Source organism: Erythrolamprus reginae, chromosome 11, assembly GCF_031021105.1.
Source record: "Erythrolamprus reginae isolate rEryReg1 chromosome 11, rEryReg1.hap1, whole genome shotgun sequence".
In the NCBI taxonomy this organism is placed as follows: domain Eukaryota; kingdom Metazoa; phylum Chordata; class Lepidosauria; order Squamata; family Dipsadidae; genus Erythrolamprus; species Erythrolamprus reginae.
The window spans coordinates 11041871-11062591 of NC_091960.1; the positions used below are offsets into that span (position 1 = coordinate 11041871).

General features: G+C 41.1%; 1 protein-coding gene across 4 annotated transcripts in view; it reads left to right on the forward strand.

Annotated features, from left to right (window-relative positions):
• LOC139173994 (IgGFc-binding protein-like) overlaps positions 1 to 20721 on the forward strand; it is an 842349-nt gene that overhangs the window by 27286 nt on the left and 794342 nt on the right. For 2 of the 4 annotated variants that reach the window (XR_011560280.1, XR_011560282.1), the window contains exon 10: positions 3186 to 3516. Coding sequence is in view for 1 of the 4 variants with exons in the window: in XM_070763988.1 (XP_070620089.1) it covers positions 3186 to 3464 (279 nt within the window). In the remaining 3 variants the exon portion in view is untranslated. Of the gene's footprint in view, positions 1 to 3185; positions 5173 to 20721 lie in introns of those variants that run through there. The other 2 variants (XR_011560281.1, XM_070763988.1) reach the window with 2 other exon arrangements.

Sequence of the window (20721 nt, forward strand, 5' to 3'; positions counted from 1 at the left end):
AAGTCAAGGACTATCTCTGCCTTCCTCTGCATGGAAGCTTTGTCCTAATAAACTCCTACTCCTTTCTGGCAATTTTCCTCTCTGTTAGAGGCTCCAAAATAATAGAAACATAGAGGTCTGATGGCAGAAAACGACCTCATGGTCCATCTAGTCTGCCCTTATACTATTTCTTGTATTTTATCTTAGGATGGATATATGTTTATCCCAGGCATGTTTAAATTCAGTTACTGTGGATTTACCAACCACGTCTGCTGGAAGTTTGTTTCAAGCATCTACTACTCTTTCAGTAAAATAATATTTTCTAACGTTGCTTCTGATCTTTCCCCCAACTCACCTCAGATTGTGCCCCCTGGTTCTTGTGTTCAGTTTCCTATTAAAAACACTTCCCTCCTGAACCTTATTTAATCCTTTAACACAGAGGTCCCCAACCTTTTTTGCACCAGGGACCGGCTTTAAGCTAGACCAGTTTTCCATGGCCCAGTGGTGGTGGTGGTGGTGGTGGTGGGAGCTAGCTGTCAGCGGTGCCGTAAAAGGGGCGATCAAGAGAGGAATGGGTGAATGAATGGACGGAGGGTGGGAAGGAAGGAAGGAAAGAGGGAAGGGACAGGAACAGAAGAAGGGTGCAAAGGAAGCAAGGAAAGGTGTGAAAGGGGAGAGTAAGATAGGAAGGAGTGAAAGAAGGGAATGAGGGAGGAAAGAAGGGAGGAAGGAAAAGGAAAGCAAGAAATGGAGGGAGGAAAGGAAGGAAGGAAGGACGGAGGGAAAGAAAGAAAGAAAGAAAGGGGGAAGGGACAGGAACAGAGGAAGGAAGCAAGGAAACTTATGAAAGGGGAGAGTAAGAGAGGAAGGACTGAAGGGAGGGAGGGAGGGAAGAAGGTAGGAAGGAGAAAGAAAAGAAGAAATAGAGGAAGGGAAGGTAAAAGAGAGAAAGAAAAAGAGCAAGAAAGAAAGCAAGAAAGAGAGAAAGAAAGAAAGAAAGAAAGAAAGAAAGAAAGAAAGGCAACTTCAAAGAAAGGCTCACTGAGCATCTCTCACTCTCTCTCTCTTTCTATCCCTCTTTCTTTCTTTCTCTTCCTTTCTCTCTCTCCTCTTCCTTTATCTCCTCTCTCCCTCTCTCTTTCTCTCCCCCCTCTCTCCCCCTTTCCCTCTCTCTTTCTCTCTCTCCCTCTCTTGCTATCTCTCCCCCCTTTCCCTCTCTCTTTCTCTCTCTCCCTATCTTGCTATCTCTCCCCCCTCTCCCTCTCTCTTCCTCCCTCTACCTCTCTTTCTCTCTCTCCCCCTCTCTCTTTCTCTCTCTCTCCCCCTCTTTCTCTCTCTTCTTCTCACTTTCTCTCTCTTGTTTTCTTTCTGTCTCTTTTGCTTTCTCTCTCTCTCACTCTTTCTCTCTTGTTTTCTTTCTCACGCTCTTTCTCTCTCTTGTTCTCTCTCTCTTGCTATCTCTTTCTCTCCCCCCCTTTCTCTCACTCTCTCTTTCTCACTTTCTCTCTATCTTGCTGTCTGTTGCTCTCACTCACTCTCGTTCTCTCTCCGTTCTTCTCAGCAGTGACGCGCGCACGCCCTGCCTGTCTCACCTTTGCCGAGAGCACTTTCGTCCCGGGCTCTCAGCAAGGGGGTTGCAGGAGAGACGGGGCAGGCGTTCTCTCAGCGGAGGCCGGCGAAGGTGATATTCAATGTCGGGGGCGCACGGGCGGTTGTGTGCGCTCCCTATCCCTCTGCTAGCCCACTTGGAATATTCAAAATAAGAAAAGCCTTTGCCGGCGAAGGTTTTTCTTATTTTGAATATTCCGAGTGGGCTAGCAGGAAGATAGGGAGCGCGCACAACCGCCCGTGCGCCCCCGACATTGAATATCACCTTTGCTGGTCAATTTCACCCGGTACAGGGCTCCCAGTAATACCCATCTATCGGCGGCCCTGGCGCTGTGGACCGGCTGAAAAACCCCAACGGCCCGGTCCTGGTCCGCGGACCGGCGGTTGGGGACCTCTGCTTTAACATATTTAAATGTTTCGATCATGTTCCCCCTTTTCCTTCTGTCCTCCAGACTATACAGATTGAGTTCATTAAGTCTTTCCTGATAAGTTTTATGCTTAAGACCTTCCACCATTCTTGTAGCCTGTCTTTGGACCCGTTCAATTTTGTCCATATCTTTTTGTAGGTGTAGATGCATATTTTTGTATGCAAATTTTGCACTGTTCCAATACCTTGAAAAATATATCCCTCTACTCACCCAATAAGCATTTCCATGGGCATTTTATATCAATGATATTTTTCCTTGTATGGATTTTTGGAAAAAGAATAACTCACTTGAGCATTGTTGTTGTCATTCGCAATAGCAATTGTATTTCATTGCCATGTAGATAGAATGGAACAGAACAGAACAAAATAACAGAACATTGAGTAGAGAATGAGGAACTCTGGAATTTGAAGTCCACAAGTCTTAAAGTTGCCAAGATTGGAGACCCCTGTCTTAGTGTAACCCCCTGCTCGGAGGATTAATTAAAAACCAGTTTCTTACAATCCTTTCCCTGTCCTCAGATCACTTTAACGTTTTATTAGTTTACAGGGGGCTGGACTATTTATTTATGAAACAAATTTATATGTCCATCCAAATCACACACAGCTGAGTATGGATAGTTTACAACATTACAAATCACAACATTAAAACCATAACTTCCCCAGTGGCAACATAATCAGAACAGAACAGAATAGAATTCTTTATTGGCTAAGAGTGATTGTGCCCACAAGGAATTTGGTACATATGCTCTTAGTATACATAAAAGAAAAGATACATTTGAGTAGACAATAGAGTAGAGAGTAGAGTAGAGTAGAGCAGAGCAGAACAGAACACAACAGAACACAACACAACAGAGCAGAGCAGAGCAGAACATAAGAATTATATGTCATGGGGTGGGGTTGGGGGGCAACAGGATTTTAGAGATGCTTAGGTGGGGCATGGCCAAAGAAAGGTTGGGAACCACTGCCATATGCCATTGTATAGGACTAGCAAAGACCAACAATTTCTTTAATATAAATCTGGACAGCTTTTGATGAATATTATGACTACAATCAGCTTTTTAAATTTTTTTAACTCTTTGTAACTTTCAGGATTGGACATGTTGTATTCCTGATGGGTTCCTGGGCATCCTCAGAATGGTTTTTTTACATCCCAATATTTTCTGTTTACTAGGTGAACGGACGGTTAGTAAACCTGCCACACCAAGTCTCCAAACGCCTGACTTTAAGCAAAGAACAGAGCGGAATTGTGATTGACCGGGCTTCGGATGTACAAGTTCAATATTTTACTGATGGCGGGGTAACTGTGAAAGTCAAGAATATTCCTCCAGAGAAGTTATGTGGACCATGTGGGAACTTCAATGGAGACCCCACGGATGACCAGAAATTGCCAAATGCGGAATCTGCAAACACTGCTGAGGTTCTCTTTGCTTGGAAGGCCAAGGACTTTTAAAGTGGCAAGGTATAATTCAGGTAGAAATCTTGGTAGGTAGGTAGGTAGGTAGGTAGGTAGGTAGGTAGATAGATAGATAGATAGATAGATAGATAGATAGACGATAGATAGATAGATAGATGATAGATAGATAGAAAGATAGATAGAAAGATAGAAAGATAGAAAGATAGAAAGATAGAACGATAGAAAGATAGAAAGATAGATAGATAGATAGATAGATGATAGATAGATAGATAGATAGATAGATAGATAGATGATAGATAGATAGATATATATATAGAAAGATAGATAGATAGATAGAGATAGATAGATAGATAGATAGAAGATAGATAGATAGATATGGATAGATGATAGATAGATAGATAGATATAGATAGATAGATGATAGATAGATAGATAGATAAATAGATAGATAGAAGATAGGTAGATAGATAGATAGACAGATAGATTAGAGAGAGAGAGAGAGAGAGAGAGAGAGAGAGAGAGATACAGTGGTACCTCTACTTACGAACTTAATTTGTTCTGTGACCAGGTTCTTAAGTAGTAAAGTTTGTAAGAAGAAGCAATTTTCCCCATAGGAATCAATGTAAAAGCAAATAATGTGTGCAATTGGGGAAACCACAGGGAAGGTGGAGGCCCTGTTTCCTCCCAGGAGATTCCTAGAGAGGCCCTGCAGAGGCTTCTCCCCGCCTTTTCCAGCCCTGTTTCTTCCCAGGAGATTCCTAGAGAGGCCCTGCAGAAGCTTCTCCCTACCTTTTCCGGCCCTGTTTCTTCCCAGGAGATTCCCAGAGAGGCCCCATGGAGGCTTCTCCCCACCTTTTTCCAGTTACAGTTTCGGAGGCTCAAGTTTGTAAGTGGAAAATGGTTCTTCAGAAGAGGCAAAAAATGTATATTTATATTTAATTGGATTTGTATGCCACCCCTCTCCGAGGACTCGGGGCAGCTCACAGCATATACAAAAACAGAACAATAATATAAATCCAATTAATACTACATTAAAAACAACCATTAAATTCAATTAAAAGAAAGTAAAATCTTGAACACCCGGTTCTTACCTAGAAAAGATCGTAAGTAAATGTGTTCTTAGGTAGAGGTACCATTGTAATAAAAGTTGATTCTTTAACTTTTATCTTTTCTAATAAAATAACTGAAAACAGATTGGGGAGGGATGGTGGAACCATGAAAAATGTGATGTACAGTTTGCATCTTGATTTACATAAAATAAAATATAGCCTTGGTTCCTGATTTAGTTGAAGGTCAGACTGACAAGGGTGAAAAGCACTTTTTAAAATTTTTTGCCCAGATCTACATAGCAAGAAGATGAAGTAGAGTAATCAGCTGCCTTCCTTGGTCACACAGATATAATGGATGTACAGTATGTGAAATTTGTCAGTTCCCTAGTCAAATTTAAGTTTGCTGCATCTGCTGCAGTGAGTTAAATAAGCCATCTCTTAATTAATTAAGTTTCGCAACCGAGCAAAACCTGTTTTTATTTTGTAATGTCTTGTTTAATGAACCTTAAATTAACAGTCATTCAGCCAACAATTAAAAGTACTAATCAAATTAAGTGCTAGTTGCCACTTGATGAATAATGTACAATAATTATAAGTGGAATAATAGTGTGGCACAAAATAATCATTTATAGGATTACATCAGTTTTTGGCTTTGTTTTTTTTTTTACTCTGTTATGAAATTGCTGTACCTTAAAATGTTAGTCTCCAGTCTTATCTTTTTCTATAATTCTCTCCTATTGCAGATAGATTATGTTTCTACCAAGCAAGCCAGCCAAACTGAAAAGCCAAAATTTACAAGTTATTTAGCCCTCGAAAACTAATTGCTACTTTGGTGTTTCCCTTATTGAATGCCTTCTCCAATGAGTTCCAACTCAGTGCTGCTGATTGATCTATTAAAAAAGGATCATTACTACTAAATAGGCCATCACCATTGAGGAAATCCTAGCTGGTTCTGAGTTCTAATTGATTTGCTTGATTAAGGTGGGTCACTTTAATTGACTCTCAACCTAAATTTGCATATGAATGATGCAAAATAATAATTTAATAATAATAATAATAATAATAATTTATTAGATTTGTATGCCGCCTCTCCCAAGACTCGGAGTGGCTCACAACAGTAATACAAAGTACAAATCCAATGTTAAAAGCAAAAACAGTTTTCAAACCCTTAATTTTAAATAATCATACAACCCAAACAAACCATACATAAAACGGAGCGGCCAAGGGGAATCAATTTCCCCATGCCTGGCGACAAAGGTGGGTTTTTAAGAGTTTGCGAAAGGCAAGGAGGGTGGGGGCAGTCCTAATCTCCGGGGGGAGTTGATTCCACAGGGTTGGGGTTGCCGCAGAGAAGGCTCTTCCCCTGAGTCCTGCCAAATGGCATTGTTTTGTTGACGGGACCCGGAGAAGGCCAACTCTGTGGGACCTAATCGGTCGATGGGATTTGTGCGGCAGAAGGCGCACGAAAAGAAAAAAAATCTTTGGGTTTTACATGATGCACACTTCCCCGTAGACAAAGGTGGGCTTTTGACAGTTTGGACTGGTTTGGGCGAATCGGTAGTTCTGACCACTGGCTGAGCCCGCCCATTCACCCCGGCATTCTACGAGAGGCGCCTAGAAAGCAATGCGTCACATTTTTTTCTCAGCCTACAGTAATGCAAAACTTTAGATATACATTATTTGAATTGTCAGGAGTGCATGTGTAAACTTTGTGTTTCTTTAGACAGATAGTGTAGCTGCAGCAGTGTTTCAAAATTTGATTTGATTGGATTGGATTTGTATGCCGCCCCTCTCCGTAGACTCGGGGCGGCTAACAACAGTAGTAAACAGCATATGACAATCCAATATAAACAGTTAAAAACCCCTATTGTAAAACCAACATACATACAGACATACCATGCATAAAATCGTAAAGGCCTAGGGGGAAAGAGTATCTCAATTCCCCCATGGCTGGGGGCAGAGGTGGGTTTTAAGAAGCTTATGAAAGGCAAGGAGGGTGGGAGCAATTCTAATCTCTGGGGGGAGTTGTTCCAGAGGGTCGGGGCCGCCACAGAGAAGGCGTCTGTAAGTTGTGTACGTTACAAGGCTGGCCCAGAAAGTAATGCACCACATTTTTTTTCTTCAACAATTATATATTGAACACAATAAAACTTACACACAAGAAAGAATGATGTTTCTTCTACGCTTCCTATTTTTCCACGTGTTTCCATAGTGTTTTGTGGGCTTCCCCCAGCGAGACACAAGGGAGTGTATGCCCTGTCGGTACCACTCCTTGTTCTGGTCACAAAGCCATTTCTGCACTGTGCGAATCACCTCTTCCTTTGCTGATTGACAGCTTCAGCATCAATTGCCGAGTTGTTATGTGTTGGTGCTCATGAATGAGCACATCAGCAAGCTACATCTTATCAGGTGTGACAGCCGTGGCTGGCCGTCCCAAACGCTGCAAATATTGGAGCTCTGCTGAACCATCTTCTAATGGCCTTACTCTCTGTGCCCAGCGACTAACCGTACTTCTGTCGACTGCAGATTCTCCATAAACTGTACACAAACGTTTGTGAATGTTCCCAAAAGGTTTTTTTCTCCGCAGTGAGAAATTAAATGACGGCACGCTGCCTGTAACGTGCATCACTTACAGATGTCATTTCAAAACACTGCTGCAGCTAAGCTATCTGTCTGAAGCAATGCAAAATTTACACACGCACTCCTGACAATTCAAATAATGTATACCTAAAGTTTTGCATTCATATCATTACTGTAGGCTGAGAAAAAAAATGTGGTGCATTGTTTTCTGGACGACTCTCATATATATCTCACTCTCTGGCTCAATTGCTCCATCCATGCAGCCCAGCTAATTTCTGCACCTCGCCCGCTCTCTTCACCGCAGCTGGCTGAGGAAGTATACAAGAATCTATTCACAGGAATTTGCCGTGGGTTTGAAGCTGCCTGCGCACTCACATTTTTGGTTCTGCACTAGGCAAACCAGTTGTTAAATTATGTGAAGCTCATCTCTGCCCATAGACCAGCACAACTGGTCCCCTAACACAGCAAAGTTCAGATAGTTGGGTTGACATCATTCTTGATTGGCCACACTGACTTTTAGGACTATCATCAATTGAGTTCCAAAATCTATATTTATTTATTTATTTATTTATTAGATTTGTATGCCACCCCTCTCTGCAGACTCGGGGCGGCTCACAACAAAACAAAACAATTCATGACAAATCTAATAAGTATAATTTAAAATATTTTTAAAAACCCCATTTACTAAGCAAACATACATACAAGCATACCATGCATAAATTGTATATGCCCGGGGGATATGTCTCAGTTCCCCCATGCCTGACGACAAAGTTGGGTTTTAAGGAGCTTACGGAAGGCAAGGAGAGTAGAGGCAGTTCTAATCTCTGGGGGGAGCTGGTTCTAGAGAGTCGGGGCCGCCACAGAGAAGGCTCTTCCCCTGGGGCCCGCCAACCGACATTGTTTAGTTGATGGGACCCGAGAAGGCTCACTCTGTGGGACCTAATCGGCCACTGGGATTCGTGCGGCAGAAGGCGGTCTCAGAGATATTCTGGTCCGATGCCATGAAGGGCTTTAAAGTAATAACGAACACTTTGAATTGTGACCGGAAATTGATCGGCAACCAATGCAGACTGCAGATTGTTGGTGAAACATGGGCATACCTAGGGAAGCCCATGACTGCTCTCGCAGCTGCATTCTGCACAATCTGAAGTTTCCGAACACTTTTCAAAGGTAGCCCCACGTAGAGAGCGTTACAGTAGTCGAACCTTGAGGTGATGAGGGCATGAGTGAAAAATATACATTTTTCATCAACATATTAGGTTTTTTTCCCCCCAAGGTAATCCCAAAGTAATCTAATGAATTACTAATAAATGTCCACTTACTACTTGATGCAGAAGTTGGATGAATGATTCCCACTGAGTTTTATCGATGGGTTTATTGATTTCTTTGGAATCGATTTTGCAATTTTGCAAAATAGCCTTGGAGCAACTTCGGAAAGAAGAGTGTGTGGGTATTCGCTGCTTTTCCTTTCTCTAATGCATCTTAATACCCTGGCAACCAAGGATGAATTTCCAATGACAGAAATTGTAAGACGGTCATTTTAAACCATCACGTGCAGAATGCAACAGCTTGATACCTATGAAGGACGAGAGCTATTAATGCCATATAATAGCCGTATACTCTACCAGTCGCTGTGCTGATTGCCAATATGTTTCAAAGTACAGTTCGAAGTGCTGTTTTTTAACTTCTGATGTTCTTAGAAACATAGAAGAGTGATGGCAGAAAAAGACCTCCTGGTCCATCTAGTTGGCCCTTATACTATTTCCTATATTTTATCTGTTCTGTTGGGCACTCTGGTAAAATCCTCCCAAAAATTCACAGGTACAAAATTCAAAACAATGTTCTTTATAATGAAAATTCACTTAAACCAAGCCCTCTTTTGGTATAGCAAAGAGCACTGGTCTCCAAACAAACTGGTAATTTGTACAAGTCCCTTATCAGTTCTGTGATACTTAGCTTGCAGCTATGAGGCAATTCACAGTCCTTCTTTCACAAAGTGAAACACACTTTGCTCTGGTTTAGTTTCAAAGCGGGGAAAAATCAGCACACAAAAAGTCAGTAAAGCAGTCATGAAACACAACGATCAGATAATCCTCCACAATGGCCAAACCCACAGGCTGCTCTTTATAGCAGCCTCACTAATTACCACAGCCCCACCCAACCACAGGTGGCCTCATTTTCTTTGATAATAATCTCTCAGGTGTTGTTGCATGTGCATCGCTGTCTGCATGCATGGCTGTATCATTAACTTTTGTTCCGAATCCAAGGAGGAGCTAGATAATTGATCTCCTTCTGAGCTGTCTGCCCCACTCTCCTCCTCCCTGTCACTCATGTCTTCTTGGTCAGTGGAGCCTTCATCAGCAGATTCCACCGGGGGCAAAACAGGCCTGCAGCATGTGGATGTCTCCCCCACATCCACAGTCCTTGGGGCAGGAGCTGGGCCAGAGCTAACCACAACAGTCCCCTTGCAAGATTTTGCTTCCTGTACAAGCGCAGAAGCAAATTCTTGCTGGGACGCGCATGCATGCCCACAGAAGCAAAGCTGTACATGCAGAAATCGGGAATCGGGAATCCGCCCCTCAGTCGCAGGGATTTCTAGCCATAATAACATTCCTTTCCCAGAGAGTCAAGGACATTTGAGTGGCGTGACTGGGAGACCTCCAGTTGGGATGGTGCATTGATTGGACCATGTGATGCGTGCAGGGGAAGGGTCTTGGACTTTCTTTGGGTTGGGGAAAACCTGGAAGCTTTCTGATTCAGATTTTCCCAGATGTGCCAATATGACATCTCTAATAAAATGGAACTTTGAAGAACTGTTGGCCTTGGAGTCTTCTTTCGTCAGGGAGGTTGCTTGGAAACCTAACATTGATAGTCCTCTCCTAAGGAACACCACGCTTCTGAAGAGAGGATGGGACTCTCCATGGCATTTTCTGCAGGACGTCAAGACTAAGTTATTTTGTGGTAGAGCCTGTGAAGGGCTGAAAAAAATGTTACTACATTACCATGTGGGCGTGGCTTATTTTGTAGGTGTGGCCTGCCCGCCATGTGACCAGGTGGGAGTGGCTTGACGATCATGTGTCTGGGGGTGGATTAAAGGTCATGTGACTGGCTTAAAGGTGGCCAACTTGACGTCACTCACGTCAAGGGTTTGGGTTAGGGTGCCTGGCCTTTCCTCACCTCAAAGTGATACAATTTCCCTGTAATTTATTGAACATCCAATATATACTATTTAATTCTATTTATATATGCCATCTGTGTACATACATATTACACACAGGCACAAAAAATATACATTATCTACTGTATAAACTATATGGTATGTATACACACACACATTTACTGCAATAGGTAAAACATACCCAGAGCCCAGAAGAGAAAAAAAGAAAAAAATTCAAAATTTTTCTACCGGTTCTGCGTACCTGACCATACCTGTAGGAAACCATCACTGGGTAGAACATTTGTTTTTTCAAAAATGTCTAGAGATGATCAGATGGCAGGGTTGGGGTTTTATTTTTCCTGTGGTGGGTCGTGGTGGTGGTGGTATGATTTTTATTTTACGTAGTGTAGACTGTTCGGGATGGATATAAATTTGACAGCATATAAGTATCACAATATTTATTATTTTATTTATTATTTATTTATTGGATTTGTATGCCGCCCCTCTCCGTAGACTTGGGGCGGCTAACAGCAATGATAAAAAACAGCATGTAACAATCCAATTAATAAAACAACTAAAAACCCTTATTATAAAACCAAACATACACACAAACATACCATACATAACTTGTAATGGCCTAGGGGAAGGAATATCCTAACTCCCCCATGCCTGGCGATAAAGGTGGGTCTTGAGTAATTTGCGAAAGACAAGGAGGGTGGGGGCCGTTCTAATCTCGGGCTGTTCTAATCACAATATGAATGAATAAATGGATGAATCAAACCAAACATAGATAAGGCTCTTATTTTTAAAACAATATGGTTAGTATTCACTGTAGGTTTTAAGAACAGTGGCCTTATACAATGGTATCTGAGCAACTTCTGGCTTTCATTGTCAAAAGTGACGATAGTTTATTCTCTTCTTTGGCGAGTGCGTATAGGCTGGGATTATAGAATTTGGGACTCTTTTGGTGATGCTAAGCTGCAATTCCTAGCATCTTTTATCATCAACAATTCTGGCTAAGGCTATTGGCAATTGTCATTCAATTATATTTAGGCAGTTACTATCCTAAAATATTCTAGCTAATAAAAAGGGATAAATAAGCAGGGTCAAATTATTATATTTTGTATACTACATTTTCTCCTACCTCCATTGGGAAGGCTGTAATGCCAGAAAAGCTAGAAAAAAAGGGAAGAAGATAGCGCCTGAGGATAGGACAAGAAGCAATGGGTGGAAACTAATCAAGGAGAGAAGTAGAATGAAGGATAAATTTCCTGACAGTTAGAACAATTAATAAATGAAACAAATTGCCTCCGGAGGTTGTGAATGCACCAACACTGGAAGTTTTGTTTTTAATTTTTTTGATTGATTTTTAATTCCAAGACCAGACAACGGCACATACAAAAACACACAACACAAAAAGGAGCCCAAACTGCTCCATACTTTTCAGAAGTCTGAGAAATTTAAATGCAAGTCTTGTAGATCATATTAAGAAAAGGTAATAAAAAGAAATAGTGAAAAGGAAAAAAAGTATAAACGATCAATAATGACTATTTACAGAATTTCGCATAGTTTTGTACCATCTGATATACGTTACAGTATTTACAATAGCATTCTGTTATCCAGCCACTCATAGGACTTATACATAATATTATATATTATGTTATATGTTAATTGTTATTGTCGTCATTGTTTAGTGTACTTAAATAAGTAATGATATTATAAGAATTATTCTTTTGTGTGTGTGTGTGTGTGTGTGTGTGTGTGTGTGTGTTTGTTTGTCTGTCTGTCTGTCTGTTAGTATGTGTTAATTTGGCATTGTTTCAACTTATGATTTATACCATTTATTTTATTTGTGTAAATGTGTATATATGTAATAAAAATTATTTTCTAAAAAAAAAAAAAAAAGGAAAAAAAACTTATACCAAATTTTATAATAGTCAGATTCTTCTTGTCTCTTTAACCGCCTTGTCATTAAGTTCATTTCATCACAGTCAGTGATTTTATTTATTATTTCTTCTTATCTTGGAATTTTGGTATCTTTCCATCTTTGAGCGTCGGCTACCCTGGTAGCGGTTAGAATATGTATTAGTAGATATTGGGTTTCTTTTTTATACTTCTGAGTAGGAATTCCTAATAAAAAGAATTCTGGCGTCTTTTCTATTTCCTCTTCTACTATTTCTTTTAACCACTTCTTGATTAAGTTCCAATAGTATTTAACTTTAGGGCAGGTCCACTATTGATGATAATTTATTTTATTTATTTATTTATTTTGTCCAATACACAATGAGGGTTTTAGTGGGTATATATCTGTACAGTATATACATAGTAAAATACATGATGAAGGTTATAGAGGAGATACTCATAGTAAAATATATCTAAGAAATAATAGAAAAGAAGGTATACTAATAGAACATATCAATGAAAGAATAGAAGAAGAGATATAGGAATAGAAGAAAGGTATAGGAGATATAGGAGAGCAATAGGACAGGGGACGGAAGGCACTCTAGGGCACTTGTACTCGCCCCTTACTGACCTCTTAGGAATCTGGATAGGTCAACTGTAGATAATCTAAGGGTAAAGTGTTGGGGGTTTGGGGATGACACTATGGAGTCTGGTAATGAGTTCCACGCTTTGACAACTCGGTTACTGAAGTCATATTTTTTACAGTCAAGTTCAGAGCGGTTAATATTAAGTTTAAATCTGTTGTGTACTCTCGTGTTATTGTGGTTGAAGGTGAAGTAGTCACCGACAGGCAGGATGTTGCAGCATATGATCTTGTGGGCAATACTTAGATCTTGTTTAAGGCGTCTTAGTTCTAAACTTTCTAGGCCCAGGATTGAAAGTCTAGTCTCGTAGAGTGTTCTGTTTCGAGTGGAGGAGTGAAGGGCTCTTCTGATGAAGTATCTTTGGACATTTTCAAGGGTGTTAATGTCTGAGATGCGATATGGGTTCCAAACAGATGAGCTGTATTCGAGGATGGGTCTGGCAAAAGTTTTGTAAGCTCTGGTAAGTAGTGTGAGATTGCCAGAGCAGAAGCTACGTAGGATTAGGTTTACAACTCTTGAAGCCTATCTCTTTTTTTTGCACTTCCAGCAATTTGGTTGAATATTCGGATACATTTTGGCAAGTCTGTTGGGTGGCAAATGCCATCTATGGAACATTTTCATCCGGTTTTCTTTAAATGCTGTGGACTTTGTTATCTGCCAATTGTATGTCTGTGAATTTTCCCATTTGAGTGCCCAACACTGGAAGTTTTAAAGGAACTGGTAGTAAAATAATTTTTTTAAAAAAAAAAACAACCCCACCACAAATAATATTATTTTAACAACAGAGCCAGCAAATGCAAAAGTTCATAGATGGACATTTTGAGACCTACAGTCTGGAGAATGATGTCCAAGGCTGCCACCCTGTGGAATATGGAACAACTAATAGCATCTAGAGATGTTTATGACATTCTCTTCAACCCTCCTAAGATTTAAAATCCTCAGCTCTTGCATATAAAGGGTAGTCCGTGACTGCAGCTAGTAAACGCTGCATTCTCATTTTGGAGAGAGGATTGAAATTCAATATTCTTATAAATATCAATCACTTTACATGTCAGGTCAAGTCTGGGGCTCACTGGTGTGAAAAATGCCAGCTGTATGGATTTGTGTTTGGCCAGAAATGATTTCCCTACTGACATTCTCTGACATTTTTGCAGATGAAGAATCCAACACTCCTTGAATTGTTTACTTAAGGTCTAACAGCACACCTTGGCTGTTGTGTTTGGCTCTGGCCCAGCTCCTGCCCCAGGGAATGGGGAGGTGGATGCAGGGGAAAATTCAACATGTCACAGGCCTGTGCTATTGCCGACAGAATTAGTTCAGAGTTTAGTTTCCTCGGACGAAGAAGAAGGTGGGAGTGACTCGGCAGAGGCAGGCTTGGCACACAGCCCAGGCAGTCAATCACCCTTGTCTTCCATTGATTCAGATGATGACGTTTTGGACCCACGCAAGCACAGAATTATGCGTAGAAGAGACCAAGTAAGAACACATTACAGGAAATAAGGGAGGCCACCTGGGTTTGGGTGGGGCTCCAGTAATTAGGGCTGCTGCTATAAATAGCAGCATGTGGGTTTGGCCGTTGTGGAAGAATATCTGATCGGAGTTCATCAGGAATCTTGTGTTGCTGGACTTTGTTGCTTTTTCACGTCTTTGAAACCAAAGCAGAGCAACATGTGTCTGTGTGTCTCACTTCATTGGAAGAAGAACAGGTGTGAAGTTTCTTCATAGCTGCTAGCTAAGTACTTAATGACTGCTTAAGGGAAATTGTACAGACTACCTAGTTGTTTTGGGAAGAGTGCTCTTTGCAATACAAAAAGAGTGCTTTGTTTATTTTGAATTTTGGGCTAAAGAACATTGTTTTGAATTTTCAAACGTGTGTGTGTCTGAAATTTGTACCCTTGAATTTTCGGGAGGCTCCTACCAGAGAACCCGGCAGAACATTGGGGAGCATGGTAGCTCGCGTGGTAAAGACTTTTGGTAGGAGGTTAGCAAGCCTGTGTTTGAGACCCGAGTGCTGCTGTGGGGCAGGGTTGAGCTCGATTCCCATCCTTCACTGGAGCTCCTGCCAGAGGTATGTAAGGGGCCCCCAACCGGATGTCCTCTGGGCATCAGTGATGCCACTGGCTAATCCTTTCAACCAGTGAAGGGCTACCAAAAGTTTTACTACCACACTGTGGGCGTGTCTTATGCAGGACGCTGCATTTTATTTCAACATCTTTCAGTGCAAATTGGGTGCTCTGGGGTGAAGATCCATTTTTGCTACCCCACTGTGTTCCCCACCATCTGGGCAGTAGCCCACCCTTGGCTGGAGCCTGAGCTGCATTCCTTCTATAAATACTGGTGGCTGGGTGTGGTTTGATGGCTCAGCAATTGCCTGCTGTGTAGAAACTTCCTGGTGAGTCAGAGGGGTAACAATTGGGGTCGTTGATGTAGCTGAGGTATGCTGATTAGTTAATGGTTGTAGATTAGGCGTGATGTCCTGAGTAGTTGGGACTTGCAGGTTACTTGATTGCTTTACAATATATATATTGTATATATATATATATATATATGTGTGTGTGTGTGTGTGTGTGTGTGTGTGTGTGTATGTGTGTGTGTGTGTGTGTGTGTGTGTATATATATATAACACTTCCCTGGTACAAAGCTGAAGGGATGAGATCCTGTAGCCTAGAGGTTAATTCTCTGTCTTACAAGGCAAAGGCTGCAAGTTCAAATCCCAGTGAGGGTATGGCTAGCTGATGAGGCCAGAACAAGGCCGAAATAGATCTATCCTAGTCTCCCTTAATTTTCAAATAGATTTCACATGTTGTCAGTACATTCAACTTTGTACAGAACAAAGTATTCAATGAGAATATTTCATTCATTCAGGTCTAGGATGAGTTCTTTGAGGGTCCCCTTTATTTTTTTGAGCAGTGTATATACATGACCACACATACATATGTACATACGTATGTTATACTTCTCCATATGATTTTCTTAATTTAATATTTTGGTTCTCTTTCCTTCCCACCAGTGGTATAATTTATTCCAAGTTGCATAATATTCCATCTCATTTTTTCTTTCAATTCAAGGATTAGTCTGTCTATCTCCGTGCACATTAGTATTTTATATAGAACTTCTTCTGTAGGTATATTCCTATTTTTTCAATATTGAGCATAGACAAGTCTTGCAGCAGTCAAGATGTGCAGCATTAGATAGGTGGTATTTTTGTCCATATATGTTTCTTGTTATCCCTAGTAGGAAAAGTTCTGCCTTTAAGTCTAATAGCATGTTCAATATTTATTCCACAGGTTGCTTCTCTTCTTTATTAGTTTTTACCTGTTGTATCTTGCCTTTTCTTTTTAAAATACATTATTATTATTATTATTATTATTATTATTATTATTATTATGTAAAATACAGTGGTACCTCTACTTACGAACCTAATTCGTTCTGTGACCAGATTCTTAACTAGAAAAGTTTCTAGGAGGAAGCAATTTTTCCCATAGGAATCAAGGTAAAATAATGTGTGTGATTGAGGAAAACACAGGGAAGGTGGAGGCCCTTTTTCCTCCCAGGAGATTCCTAGAGAGGCCCCATGGAGGCTTCTCCCCACCTTTTCTGGCCCTTTTTCCTCCCAAGAGATTCCTAGAGAGGCCTCATGGAAGCTTCTCCCCGCCTTTTCCAGCTCTGTTTCCTCCCAGGAGATTCCTAGAGAGGCCCCATGGAGGCTTCTCCCCACCTTTTCTGGCCCTTTTTCCTCCCAGGAGATTCCTAGAGAGGTCCCATGGAGGCTTCTCCCCACCTTTTCTGGCCCTTTTTCCTCCCAGGAGATTCCTAGAGAGGCCCCATGGAGGCTTCTCCCCATCTTTTCTGGCCCTTTTTTCTCCCAAGAGATTCCTAGAGAGGCCTCATGGAAGCTTCTCCCCGCCTTTTCCAGCTCTGTTTCCTCCCAGGAGATTCCTAGAGAGGCCCCATGGAGGCTTCTCCCCACCTTTTCTGGCCCTTTTTCCTCCCAGGAGATTCCTAGAGAGGCCTCATGGAAGCTTCTCCCCATCTTTTCCAGCTCTGTTTCCTCCCAGGAGATTCCTAGAGAGACCCCACGGGGACTTCTCCCTGCCTTTTCCAGTTACAGTTTCGGAGGCTTGGTTTTGTAAGTGGAAAGTGGTTCTTGAGAAGCGACAAAAAAAATCTTGAACACCTGGTTCTATCTAGAAAAGTTCGTAAGTAGAGGCATTCTTAGGTAGAGGTACCACTGTAGTTTTATTATTAATGATTTGTTTAGGGAGAGAACAATACGTTCTGTTAATCCAAATGGTATCTTCTGTTGTAGAGATTCCCCAGACCTACCTGAGTGGGATTCCTGGTGCACCAAATATCTGCAGGATTGAACAAGACAATCATCTTCCATCAGTGGTCAAAACATCCTGGGCTGTATTGACCTGCAGCAAGAACAAAAGGGAGTCTGTAGCTCTCTACTTCTATAAAGGGCAATGAGTCTGCAGTAAATTGGCAATTGTGTTCAGGAGATGGTACACAAACACATTTTTCTTCCCCCAAGTAGCCTCAGTAAGAAAACCTCTTGGGTTTAATTTAAGAGATGGATCTCCAGCAATTTAGTTTTGGAGGTTCTTTTATAAGGCTCCCACTTTGTTATGAAAAATGAAAATTGCACCTCTAAGCACATAGAGGGTTTCAATTCTTGTTGGCAGAGAGAGAGGGGAAACTAGCTCTGTTCCATTTGGAATCGATCTGATCTCTTTCCCCTCCTAGCAAATCAGGAGAGCCCAGATATTTTTCCAGGTCAAAATGAGAATCTCAGCAAAATAAACATTTTTATCCTGCCAGGTGTGTGCTTAGGCAAATCATCCCTTCTCCTCTCTTTCTTCCCTGTGACACACGGAGAACCAGTTCCAAAGTAACTAGGGCAGGGGTGATAAACTGGATTTTATCTAGGGCAGGGGTGATAAACCAAAGCCCACTGCAACAACATAGCCAAGAAGGCTTCAAGAGTTGTAAACCTAATCCTACGTAGCTTCTGCTCTGGCAATCTCACACTGCTTGCCAGAGCTTACAAAACTTTTGCCAGACCCATCCTCGAATAAAAGCTCATCCGTTTGGAACCCATATCGCATCTCAGACATTAACACCCTTGAAAATGTCCAAAGATACTTCACCAGAAGAGCCCTTCACTCCTCCACTCGAAATAGAATACCCTATGAGACTAGACTTTCAATCCTGGGCCTAGAAAGTTTAGAACTAAGACACCTTAAACAAGATCTAAGTATTGCCCACAAGATCATATGCTGCAACGTCCTTCCTGTCGGCAACTACTTCACCTTCAACCACAACAACACAAGAGCACACAACAGATTTAAACTTAATATTAACCGCTCCAAACTTGACTGTAAAAAATATGACTTCAGTAACCGAGTTGTCGAAGCAGGGAACTCATTACCAGACTCCATAGTGCCATCCCCAAACCCCCAACACTTTACCCTTAGATTATCCACGGTTGACCTATCCAGATTCCTAAGAGGTCAGTAAAGGGCGAGTACAAGTGCACTAGAGTGCCTTCCGTCCCCTGTCCTATTGCTTTCCTATATCTCCTATTCCTTTCTTCTATTCCTATATGTCTTCTTCTATTCTTTCATTGATATGTTCTATTACTATATCTTCTTTTCTATTCTTTCTTAGATATATTTTACTATGAGTATCTCCTCTATAACCTTCATCATGTATTTTACTATGTGTATATTGATATATACCCACTAAAACTCTCATTGTGTATTGGACAAAATAAATAAATAAAATAAAATAAAATACATTTCTTTGAGGGCTGGCTCAGCATTGTAGTTCTCCTTCAAGGGCCAGCGTGTGGGGCAGAGAAAATGGGATGGACGCCTCCTGCAGCACTTTGCCAGCCAAAAAGGGCCCAACAGAGATACAGGAGTGGGGTGGGGGTATATTCGGTCCCCTGTAACCAATGAAGGGCTGCAAGATTTTTTACTACTACACTGTGGGTGTGGCTTATTTTGTGGGTGTGGCTTGCTGGTCATGTGACCTGGTGGGAGTGGCTTGAGGATCATGTGACCAGGAGGTGGCTTAAAGGTCATGTCACTGACTTAAAGTTGGCCAACTTGACATCACTCACATCAAGGGCTTATTTATTTATTTTATTTATTTATTTAGTCCAATACATAATACACATTGAAGCGAATAGATATGTAGTAATATAAATAAAGAAAAGAATAGAGGAAAAGGTATAAAAGTATAGGTGAACATATTTGAAAGGAAGAAAAGATAAATGAGATAAGGAGAGACAATTGGACAGGGGATGGAAGGCACACTGGTGCACTTATGCACACCCCTTACTGACCTCTAAGGAACCCAGAGAGGTCAATCGTGGATAGTCTAAGGGAAAAATGTTGGGGGTTAGGGGTTGACACTACTGAGTCAGGTAATGAGTTCCACGCTTCGACAACTCCGTTGCTGAAGTCATATTTTTTACAGTCAAATTTGGAGCGATTAATATTAAGTTTGAATCTGTTTCGTGCTCTTGTGTTGTTGTGGTAAGGGTTGGGGTCCCTATCCTCTCCTTGCCTCAAAGAGATACAATTTCCCTATCTATTTACTATTACTGAACATCCAAAATATACTATTTAATTCTGTGTATATATGTCATATACATACCTCTACCCAAGAACGCCTCTACTTACAAACTTTTCTAGATAAGAACCGGGTGCTCAAGATTTTTTTGCCTCTTCTCAAGAACCATTTTCCACTAACAAACCCGAACCTCCAAAATGTAACCGGAAAAGGCAGGGAGAAGCCTCCGTGAGGCCTGTGTAGGAATCTCCTGGGAGGAACCAAGGCCGGAAAAGGCAGGGAGAAGCCTCCATGGGGCCTCTCTAGGAATCTCCTGGGAGAAAACAAGACCTCCACCCTCCCTGTGATTTCCCCAATCGCACACATTATTTGCTTTTATATTGATTCCTATGGGAAAAATTGCTTTTTCTTACAAATTCTTCTACTTAAGAAGTTGGTCACGGAACGAATTAAGTTCATAAGTGGAGGTACCACTGTATTACACACAGGCACACAAAAACATACATTATCTACTATATAAACTGTATGTGTATGTACACTCATACAGAGCTCTTCTAAAATTATACACATTCAACCTCATTTACTGCGATAGGAAAAACATACCCAGAGCCCAAAAGGAAAAAAAACCCCAACATTTTTCTACTGGTTCTGCGTATCTGACCGTACCTGCAGGAGCCCATCACTGCCTGTAACCCATTTTGGTTGCCAGAGGTACAGTGGGCCAATCCTTTGCTATTTCCAAGCCAGCCCTGCAAACCATATTTAAGCACCCAGGCCAGATCTAGCCAGCAAGCCTTGAGTTTGATACCATCAGAAGGGGAAATGATATTTTGGTCTATAACTTTTGGACTATAACATTATGTGACCTGTAGTCTAAGCCATCTGGAAGGTGCCAGGCTAAAGTCATGAGAGCAACAAACCACAATGCTCCAATTGCTATGTTATACAGGGTTACTTTTAACCATGGCTTGTCCCAAGGGACCTTTGAAGGAACTATCAGATACAGAAGGGAAAATTGGTATTTTATTTTTTATTATGATAAAATCATAGGCACAAGTTATTGGGTTCTTTCACAACATCACAGCTGTTATCCTTAATGAAGATTGCAAAGTCTGAGGAATTGGGCATCAATTATACTTTCTTTTTCAAGTGAAAAAGCCCCAAATATTTTTCCTTGGAACTCATTAATCAAATCTGCCTGTGCAGCACCCGAAGGAGTTGAAGTTTCCATCCCAACAATTAGCAAACCCCCCAAATATTTTATTTTATTTGAGAGTTTAGAAATATCCATAATGACCTTTGCTTTATTTGGAATAAATCAGAATAAAATATCGGATGTTTTAAAAATCTCAGGCTGCAGCAGAAAAAAATAGATTT